The following is an 11,021-nucleotide window of genomic DNA, read 5'->3' as shown; positions in this document are numbered from 1 at the left end:
TGATAATTAACAATGTTGTTTATTCGCTCATGTAAACCACATTCTTCTTCACATTACAGTTACACTGTTAATTACACTACCACTAAGGTAATCGCTATGTAATTAGGTTGTAATGTAATTACATTACTACTCTGCATCATAAAGGCTCTGTTAGAGAAGCTCCAAATCACAATGACCACCAAAACAGCTGGTCCACCCACAGTCTCTTCATTCTCTCTATATAAAACAGGGCTTCTCCTCATTGTCATTGATTACTACAGCTACTGATCACCAGCTGAGTAAGGATTCTGGAATGCAGGTCTTCCACAGTACTGCAGCTGTGCTTCCTCTCATCATCAGACCATTGCAAATCTGCTCTGCATCACCGTCCTGCTCCTCTGAACAACGTTCACGGCACAATCCCATCATATCCATGGAAGCCACACTTTTTGCCGGCAATCTGGCAACCAAATGTGAGCGCTTCCTGTAGAGTCCCCCCTGCGGAAAGGAGAAAGGAGAAAGGAGAAAGCAGCGAGCTTTAGCTGACACGTCATTCATCTCTCCTTGCTGTGGCCTGCCTTCAGAGTGGAGACACACTGGTAGCTTAAACAGAGCTAGATCTAGAACTAACTTATACATCTACACCAATCAGCCATAAGCCTCCATGAGCATCAGTGAGAGACTTGTGGTAGGTGCTGACCACTGCATACCGGGAGGAACACCCCAGGACCCCAAGACCTGCCTGATGTTCTGGAGATGTTCTGACCCAGTCATTGTCTAGAACATCACAGTGTGGTTCTTGTCAAAGTGTCTCAGATTCTTACGCTTCCTGCTTCATCACCTTCATCACCTTCAAGACCTGACTGTTCACTCGCACCACTAACAGGAGCCACTGGAACTAGATCATCAGTGCTCTTCACTTCAATGTTTTAATGTTATGGCTGATTGCTGTTCATATACGTGCAGAGGTTTAGGACTGGAATATGGGTTAGGTTTAGGTTTTGGGTTGGGGTTAGGATTAGGAGCGGTGTTCTCAGTGCACATGTAGAACAAATTACCCCTTGCCAAGGTGTAGATGACAGAGGCATTGAAAGTGTCCCCTGCGCCGAGTGTGTCCACGAGTTTCTCCGGTGGAAAAGCATCAGAGTGGACCAGAACTCCATCAGGACCCAGGGCATCTGCCCCTTTTTCTGCCCAGGCACAGATCAGCACAGCCCTGAAAGATTGAGACCAAACCTGCATAAATATACTCAACTCAATATACGCAAAAAAAGACAACACCAACTGTAAGGGTGGCAGTGCTGATGTCCGCCATACAGGTCTTACAGAGCACTGGCGACATCTAGTGGCCACTTCTATATATGTACAGAGTTTATTAGAGACATTTACAGGTACAGGGTAGGTGTTTTCAATAAAGTGGCCAGGGTAGGTGTTTCTAATAAAGTGGCCAGTTCGTCTTCACCTGATCCTCTGCATTACAACCCTACAGACGAAGATACGCTCATCAGCTACGGCTAACCAGCTCTGCTATTTTCTTTAACTATATTATATTTAACCAACAAAGGGACATTTATAATATATAGGTGTTTCCAATAAGTGACCAGTTAGTGGAGGCACACCTGCAACCCCTACAGCACCACCCAAAACTCTCCAGACAAGAGCACCTCTGTGGTCAGAAACTGACCCCTGATGGAGGTCAGCTAACACACACTGCATATCTATAGACAGACTACTGTAACTGTACATCAGCAAGGGAGGGGTTTCTGATAAAGTGGCCATCACTGTTTTTATTCTTTCTCTTGTTTGTGAGTGTGACCCACCCCTTCTTCACCCGGCTGTAAAGACCCTTCAGAGCACTGGGGGCCGACTGGAAGCCAAAGTGTACAGCCACGTCCTTGCTAACGAAGACCTGCAGAGAGAGTAATGAGTGTGTTTGTGAAGACTGAGGATGTTAATGACCTTCAGAAATAACGTCCACCTGACCGTAAATAACGAGCTGAAAGCCGTACCACGTCCCCGTGAGGGAACAGCTGATAGAGCGGCTCTCGGGTCTTCTCAATCTCCACGGAGATGGTGATCTTGTTGTGTTTCTCCTGTTTGCTGTTGTATTCCCTCACCTGCTCAATCATCTTCACCTGATCCTCTGCGTTACGACCCTACACACGCAGAAACGCCCATCAGCTATGGCCAACCAGCTCTGCTATATATATATATATGAGTATATATGACTATATATATAACTATATTATATTTAACCCACAAAGGGACAATTATAATATACAGGAAGCACAAGGTAAGTGTTTCTAATAAAGTGGCCAGTGAGTGGAAGCACAAGGTAGGTGTTTCTAATAAAGTGGCCAGTGAGTGGAGGCACAAGGTGGGTGTTTCTAATAAAGTGGCCAGTGAGTGGAAGCACAAGGTAGGGGTTTCTAATAAAGTGGCCAGTGAGTGGAAGCACAAGGTAGGGGTTTCTAATAAAGTGGCCAGTGAGTGGAAGCACAAGGTAGGGGTTTCTAATAAAGTGGCCAGTGAGTGGAAGCACAAGGTAGGGGTTTCTAATAAAGTGGCCAGTGAGTGGAAGCACAAGGTAGGTGTTTCTAATAAAGTGGCCAGTGAGTGGAAGCACAAGGTAGGTGTTTCTAATAAAGTGGCCAGTGAGTGGAAGCACAAGATAGGGGTTTAAAGTGCAGGGTCTGATCTCACCTCCCAGTGAATCCATTTATACTGGCTCAGGTCCAACTTTGAGAAATCTTTCTCAGTCACATCAGGCAGATTTCTGATTGGATGGAGAAGCAGATAAGAGAGATTACAACAAAGACCTGTTCACTCTGCTCTATTAGACTTTCACACACACACACACACACACACACACACACTCCACATTCAGCAGTCACGCCTGCTCGTGCTGGGTCTGATAATGTGTGACAGCAGTGTGTAGCAGGAGTGTAGTGTGAGCTATAAATGATATGGTTTATAACTTTATTGCAGAGTGAAGAGGAGAGATCCTAATTCTGGCGTCAGCTTCACACGGCTCGCTGCTAATCTCCTACAGAACAGAGCGGTCAGCTGCTTCCCTGCACTGAACCAATCAGAGCGGAACAGAAGCTGATACTGGACTCTGAATATCGGTTTCTGATTAACAGTCAGCCAGGAGACCTCACAACCCAGAGCAACATACTGCAAGAGACTAAAGCTTTCACTAAACCTCTGAAATCAGACACAACCTATAAGATGAACAACATCCCTCTGATCCCACGTTACTCTACTCCACATACTCATTCATCTCAAACTGGTAATCCTCAACACAGTCCATAAATGGAAACTAAGCAGAATCTACCTATCCACCTGAATCTACCTATTGAGCCTGCAGCCCTAAACCTATAAACAGTGTTTCTGCTGAGCTCATTTACATTGATCAGTACAGGCAAGCTACCCAAACATACACATAGGGCTGGGTGATATGGTAAAAACACTATATCACGATATTTAAAGACTTAAAGACACAATATTTATCACGATACATGTAATCACAGACTAAACACATCAGTATCAGATTCTTATAAACTGCTGTTCAGATCCTCTCCTGTACTGAATCCAGTGATTTCTACTCAACATCTGCTGCTCTTCATCTAATGAACCCTTCAGTCTAATCACACTGTTAGTAATGAACCCTGCAGCTGATCAGTGTTTATTAACACTAACAGTCTCCTCCATATGATCAGAGAAGCTTACTGTATCACCATAACATAATTTATCACAATAGCATAAAAAGATAATAATTTTATATAATAATAATAATATATAATAATAAGATAAAGATAAAATATCATCATCATCATCATATTGCCCAGCTCTACATACATGTACACACGTGTGCGTGTGTGTATATATAAATAAATATATATATATATATATATATATATATATATATATATATATATATATATATATATATATATATATATATATGTATATATAGGGACCCTTTTATTTACAGAAACACCCCAACATTATAAAAATGACAAAAATGTAGCAGTGTAGCTCCGCCCATTCACTTTAAGGCGATTCAGCCTGGACTGCTTTTACAATGAAGCACGATGCAGGGCGGCCAATCAGAGCGGAGCTCATCTACATAGATCGGTCTTAATGACGCAGCAACATAAACAGCCTGATAAATGGAAAATGGTCATAGAAAGTTATTCTGATTAATTATGATTAATTACCACACAAACACATGGTAACTTAAAAAAAACAACTACAAAGGTAGAATACGGGCCCTTTAAATTACAGACAGACCCCAACATCCCAAAAACATGCATTTACATAATCTGCCTATTAAGCCTACAGTGCTTAAACTCTGCCCATTCACAGTGACATCAACAAGACAAGCCCGGACTGCTTTTTGAATAATGTAGGATAGCCAATCAGATCACAGCTCATTTGCATATATCAACCCTACAGTACTAAAGGTGCAGTACCAGAAACCAGGCTGTGTGAATTAGGTTTTAGTAAAGGGGAAGTAAACTGAACTGTACCGGCCCTTTAACTGTAACACATATCTACCCGCTGTCCACATACAGAACAGTGTGAGTCTATATGAGCTTTAATAACTTAATAACTTTAATAACTTAATAATCAGTGAAAAGTGATATTAGGCCTACCTGCATGTGTCTGACGACACAACAGACCATTTTAATTATCACACACGTCCTCTATAATAACTCACTAATTGTATTTAGAATTACTGTGAAAATGTAATTTGTGGTTCAATTATGAGCACATGCAACTAATTATTATATTAGTATATTATTAGCATGCAGGGTCACTGTGGGTCAGGAAGCCATGATCTGTTAATGAGATCTACTTCAGAACAGAATCAGTCAGAACCACTGCAGAGAGACGTTAGCTTTGCTTTGGGCAGGATCATCTAAAGCCTCTAATCCAGCCCACAGAGCAGAGGCCTTCAAATCTGGACCTTGAGTCCAGTGTCCAGTCCTGGACTTTGTATTCCCTGATAGGTTTGTCACTGCCTGACCATGACATGAACTGTCCCGTTAGCTGCGCTGTTCCCGCAACAACATCCAGGACTGGAGACTGGATTCAAGGTGCAGAACAGACTTCTGTTATAGAGCTTTAGCCCCACCCATTCAACCTACAGCGGTTTAGCCCCACCCATTCAGTCTACAAAATATTTAACCCCTCCCATTCAGTCTACAACCGTTTAGCCTCACCTATTCAGTCTATAGCGGTTTAGCCCCACCCATTCAACCTACAGCGGTTTAGCCCCACCCATTCAGTCTACAAAATATTTAACCCCTCCCATTCAGTCTACAACCGTTTAGCCTCACCTATTCAGTCTACAGCGGTTTAGCCCCACCCATTCAACCTACAGCAGTCTAGCCCCACCCAGTCAGCCTTCAGCGAACTAGTCCCTCCTACAGATGCATATAGCGGTTTAGTCCCTCATATTCAGCCTACAACTGTTTAGCCCCATCCATTTAGCCTGAGGTTTAGCCCCGCCCATTAAGCATTCAGCAGTCCAGCCCCACCCATTCAGTCTAAAAACATTTAGCCCCACCATTTAGTCTATAGCAGTTTAGCCCCTCCCATTCAGCCTACAAAAGTTTACCCCCTCCCATTGAGTCTATCATAGTTTAGCCCCTCCTGTTCAGCCTACAATCCTTTGGCCCCACCCATTCAGCCTAAAATACTTTAGCCCCTCCCATTCAGTCTATTGTAGTTTAGCCCCTCCCATTCAGTCTATCATAGTTTAGCCCCTCCCATTCAGTCTACAGGAGTTTAGCCCCACCCATTTAGCCTACTGATTGAAGGTAATTATGACCTTACTGCTGGTATTTAAAGCGTTTGAGGTCACTGCAGTGGACTGGTCACCACACATTGGATCTGATTATGATTTCGGAGACCCGGCGGTCCGGTCTTACGTGTCTGAGAGAACGACAGTGCGTGTCCCGGCACTGGGACACACCACACAGCAAGCACACGGCGTCTCGCCCCATTGCTGCCACGCAACACCCGAAACGTCCACCCTACGCCGGACAAAGTCCCCCATGATGTAGCTAGCACAGCAAAGAGAGAGAGCACACGGCCCACTGTTCAGACTGGAGGATAGTCAGGGGTGAACCACGGGTGGGCGAGAGAGAGAAAGAGAGAGAGAGAGGGCGAGGAACGGCCGCCTGCTACAGTGAACCTGTGAATGCACCTGTAAACCAAACATGCACCAGCAGGAGCAGTTAGTGAGCACATCGCCACCTAGTGCTCAGGCTGGGAAGAGCAGCATGAGCAGCAGTGATGTGTTTTGACTTTCTGAGACATCACTGTATGATGAGGATGAGGAAATACACACACACACACACACACACACACACACACATTTAGAAAGCTTGTCCACAAGAGGGTGCTGTTAGTACTCAAGTAGCTTTCGGTGTGTCTTCCACAGTGTCAGGTTTTTGATCTGACAGGGACAATGTGCAAATACACAAACGCAAACAAACACACACACACACATCTACCACACACACACACACACACAAACCTGTTCATGTGCAGGATGGTGCGACTGCCTGTGGTTTGATTGCTGATAACTACAGATGCTGGAAAGGAGCAGTGGGCGTGCTCCAGGAGGAGAGAGATGTCAATCTTGTACAGTTTAAAGTCATTCAGGACGAAGCTGAAGAAATAAAGGAGTGAGTAACACACACACACACACACACACACACACACACACACACACACACACACACAGACACAGACACAGACACACACACACACTGCTGCAGAGAGTCAACTGAGGATCTGTACAGCTGGCATCGAGCTGAGCTGCAAAGAAAACAGGACGGATGACCAAAGTCCAGTGGACTCGACCCTAACACTTACTAAAGCAACAGTCAATCAAACACAAGATTAACCTGGAACTCAGAGAACCAGAACCAGAGCATTGGAGTTAGGGTTAGACCTGCAAACTTACAGCTGGACATAGACTGACTGGACTGGTCTTTAGTTTACATCAGCCAGCCAGATCACCCAGCCTACTACAGCCACCCAGATCATCATATGGTACATCTGTACATGCCTACCGGTTATTTACTGCTAATTTTATAATTATGGTCAGATTTGTCTGTGTTATTCAGACATTTATGCAGATTTATTCATCATCAAAGCTAGTTTTCATACAGTCACTTTTCATACAGATGAATGGACCAATAGAAATGCTCCAAAATGACCTTCTCCTGTAAAGCTGCTGTGCTGGAGAGTAACAACAATACAACATGAAATAATGAAATATATGGAGATAAAGTAAAAAAGAATAAATATATATAAATATATATATATATATATATATATATATATATATATGCTGAATTAACCTAATATGGGACAATTTGCTTTGCAGTGGGGGTGTTTCCTGATTGCTCCACCGGTCATCACAGCCATAGTTTTATTGACTTTTATTTATTTAAAAAAGACCTACAGTAAATAAAGGTGTCCCACATTAGAGCAATTCACCCTGTATATACACTACATGGACAGAAGTATTGGGACACCTGCTGTTTTGTTGTTTCTTCTGAAATCAAGAATATTAAAAGAGCTGATCCTGCTTCTGTTGGAGTAACTGTCTCTACTGTCCAGAGAAGAACACTTTCCACTAGATTCTGGAGGAGGAGCATTGCTGTGGGGATTTGATTGAATTCAGAGTGTTGGTGAGGTCAGGATGTTGGATGATTGATCACCACCCCACCTCATCATCCCCAACTCATCCCAAAAGTACTGGATGGAGCTCCTCCACCATCATTCCAGAGAACACAGCTCTTCCACTGCTCCACAGCTCCTCAATGCTGGGGGGCTTTATTATACCCCTCTAGCCCACGCCTGGCATTAGGCAGCATGGAGCCAATAGGGTCATGATGCTGATCTGCTCCAGAGAGTCCTATTCTATTGGCAGTACCTCTACTCTACAGGGACTAGACAAGCTGTGTGTGCATTTGCACGTCTGCATCAGCAATGGGATGCAGCTTAAAGTAGCTGAATGCATTCACTAGAATGGGTGTCCACAAATATTTGGACATATAGTGTATATATATATATGTATGTACACATTAGTAATGGGGGATTTAGATGATACTTACTCAGCTACAGGTCCAGGAGCTAAAGAGCCCATGAAGGCACAGGGCGCCCCTAGCAGGGAGAGGATGGTGCAGGAGTTGGATGCATTTCCACCCCTCTGCCATCGCTGCGATAAACACCTACCAGCCCCCCCCCCCCCCCCCCCCCCACACACACACACACACACACACACATTAACACAGTGAGTTTCTCTACAGGCTGAATTCAATGTCAATGGAACCCGGCCTGCTGCACGAGCTCCCCGCTGCAGCCTGCACCTCTGATCCGGTTCACTTTTATAATAATGTGAATCTGTGCATTAAAAGCAATAAGATCCGTTTACTGTCTAAACCTGCAGCAAACCTGCTGTCTGTGTCTTCTTCCGGGTATTTATCCACCACGTTAATGATGTCCAGACACACCAGGCCGATGCACAGGATCTTTCTGTCCGTCTGCTGCATGCTGCGGGCTGTGCTGCTGGACTGTGGACCCGGGGTGAAGGGTGAGAGCAGCCAGGTTCTGCTGTTTCAGCCCGGGCTGGTGGAGTGCTGTCAGGAACATGTCCGCTTCGGCTGCCGATCTTTACCGAGCTCACACGACCGTCTCACGGCTGTTAGTGCAGATCCGGAGGCGGCCGGCAGGCGGCGCGCTGGTGCAGCCACAGCTCTGAACACACTGAGATTCCACTGGAAGCTGGAGGGGAACTGGGAACACTGGCCTTCCTCCAGGACATCACTGGACACACCCCAATCCCAACAGACCGTTCATTTAGGTTTATTTTGTATTCTAATGCTAGTGTTTTAAATCCATATACAATATGTATATTTATTGTTTGTTATTTATTATTTTAATGTAATTGTTTATGTGAAACAGTGTTTATTTCGGAATGAATGAAATAACTGCTGCTTTGTGTTATATGTTATGTTATAAAACTGTATAATAAAGGATAATGTGAGCCTCGGTTCAGTAGTTCAGCGTTTCAGTAGAAAAGGCGGCTGACTGTAACCATGACAACGGAGCCGCGCTGCTACGCTAGTGTAAGCTAAGCTAAGCTAAGCTAAGCTAAGCTAAGCTAAGCTAAGCTAAACAATCACACTCTCTCCATCAAGCCTTAAACCCCAGCCTTCTCATCGGGTTGGGGCTCTGGCGAGCGGAACAGCTGGAGTTCAGATGTATTCCTCTACATTAATTACATTAATTACTTTAATTACATTAATTACTTTAATTACGTGTATGGTTAGCGCGATGCTAATCTGTTTTAGCTTTAGCCCCGAATTATTGTTGTTGTTGTTGTTGTTGCTATGGCAACCTCTCCTCTTCGCCCTGATTGGGCGGCTGCTAAATTTGCCTTTTCTCAGCTACGTTTATATTATTGTTCCAGGGAACATCAAAAATATCAAGGTATAAATAATATTTTGAGACATAAAGCACTTCTGATTTAATACATCTAAAGAGGACCGAGAGATCAGGCTTATTAAACCGAGGCTCCCTGCTGAAGGATCCAGCCTGGCCAGCTGCTGAAGCTGGTGAAGCTGGTGAAGCTGGTGAAGCTGGAGAAACTGGTGAAGCTGGAGAAGCTGGTGAAGCTGGAGAAGCTGGAGAAGCTGGAGAAGCTGCTGAAGGATCCAGCCTGGCCAGCTGCTGAAGCTGGTGAAGCTGCTGAAGCTGCTGAAGCTGGTGAAGCTGGAGAAGCTGGAGAAGCTGCTGAAGCTGGTGAAGCTGGAGAAGCTGGTGAAGCTGATGAAGCTGGAGAAGCTGGAGAAGCTGGTGAAGCTGATGAAGCTGGTGAAGCTGGAGAAGCTGGTGAAGCTGGTGAAGCTGATGAAGCTGGTAAAGCTGGAGAAGCTGGTGAAGCTGGAGAAGCTGGTGAAGCTGATGAAGCTGGTGAAGCTGGAGAAGCTGGTGAAGCTGATGAAGCTGGTGAAGCTGGAGAAGCTGCTGAGGCTGGTGTAGCTGGTGAAGCTGGAGAAGCTGGTGAAGCTGGTGAAGCTGATGAAGCTGGTAAAGCTGGAGAAGCTGCTGAAGCTGGTGAAGCTGGAGAAGCTGGTGAAGCTGATGAAGCTGGTGAAACTGGAGAAGCTGGAAAAGCTGGTGAAACTGGAGAAGCTGGAGAAGCTGGTGAAACTGGAGAAGCTGGAGAAGCTGGTGAAACTGGTGAGGCTGGAGAAGCTGGAGAAGCTGGAGAAGCTGGTGAAACTGGTGAGGCTGGTGAAACTGGAGAAGCTGGAGAAGCTGGTGAAACTGGTGAAGCTGGTGAAACTGGAGAAGCTGGTGAAGCTGGTGAAACTGGTGAGGCTGGAGAAGCTGGAGAAGCTGGTGAAACTGGTGAGGCTGGTGAAACTGCTGAAGCTGGTGAAGCTGGTGAAACTGGAGAAACTGATGAAGCTGGTGAAGCTGGTGAAACTGGAGAAGCTGATGAAGCTGGTGAAGCTGGTGAAGCTGGAGAAGCTGATGAAGCTGGTGAAGCTGGAGAAGTTGGTGAAGCTGGTAAAACTGCTGAAGCTGCAGAGGCTGGTGAGGCTGGAGAAGCTGCTGAAGCTGGTGAAGCTGGTGTAGCTGGTGAAACTGGAGAAGCTGATGAAGCTGGTGAAGCTGGTGAAACTGGTGAAGCTGGAGAAGCTGGTGAAGCTGGTAAAACTGCTGAAGCTGCTGAGGCTGGTGAGGCTGGTGAAACTGGAGAAACTGATGAAGCTGGTGAAACTGGAGAAGCTGATGAAGCTGGTGAAACTGGTGAAGCTACTGAGGCTGGTGAAGATGCTGAAGCTGGAGAAGCTGGTGAAGCTGGTGAAACTGGAGAAGCTGGTGTAGCTGGTGAAGCTGGTGTAGCTGGTGAAACTGGAGAAGCTGGTGAAACTGGTGAAACCGCTGAAACTGGTGAAGCTACTGAGGCTGTTGAAGATGCTGAAGCTGGTGAATGTGGT

General features: G+C 45.3%; 1 protein-coding gene across 3 annotated transcripts; it reads right to left on the bottom strand.

The window, feature by feature from the left end:
• khk (ketohexokinase) lies at positions 1 to 8,696 on the bottom strand. Of its 3 annotated transcripts, XM_072688935.1 has the most exons (9): positions 8,464 to 8,696; positions 8,124 to 8,240; positions 6,533 to 6,667; positions 5,922 to 6,056; positions 2,683 to 2,755; positions 1,989 to 2,135; positions 1,800 to 1,888; positions 1,038 to 1,195; positions 1 to 477 (listed from the first exon to the last, which is right to left on the bottom strand). In XM_072688935.1, exons 1-9 carry the CDS (start codon positions 8,559 to 8,561, stop codon positions 389 to 391), a joined length of 1,041 nt encoding a protein of 346 aa, XP_072545036.1. In that variant the 5' UTR covers positions 8,562 to 8,696; the 3' UTR covers positions 1 to 388. The 3 variants fall into 3 exon arrangements, with proteins under 3 accessions (XP_072545036.1, XP_072545038.1, XP_072545037.1); XM_072688937.1 differs by lacking the exon at positions 5,922 to 6,056; XM_072688936.1 differs by lacking the exon at positions 6,533 to 6,667.
• Between the last annotated feature and the right edge of the window lie 2,325 nt (positions 8,697 to 11,021).

Source organism: Salminus brasiliensis, chromosome 10 (assembly GCF_030463535.1).
Source record: "Salminus brasiliensis chromosome 10, fSalBra1.hap2, whole genome shotgun sequence".
NCBI lineage: Eukaryota > Metazoa > Chordata > Actinopteri > Characiformes > Bryconidae > Salminus > Salminus brasiliensis.
The sequence above is the reverse complement of the archived record's forward strand: the minus strand, read 5'-3'. Positions and strand labels throughout refer to the sequence as shown.

Excerpts from the sequence above, each read along its gene's own strand:
- khk (XM_072688935.1), bottom strand. The coding sequence starts at position 8,561 with ATGCAGCAGACGGACAGAAAGATCCTGTGCATCGGCCTGGTGTGTCTG. Across the intron at positions 6,668-8,123 it reads GCTCCTGGACCTGTAGCTGA|CTTCGTCCTGAATGACTTTA; the intron begins GTAAGTATCATC and ends TTATTTCTTCAG. Across the intron at positions 2,756-5,921 it reads ACTGTCGTTCTCTCAGACAC|AAATCTGCCTGATGTGACTG; the intron begins GTAAGACCGGAC and ends CCATCCAATCAG.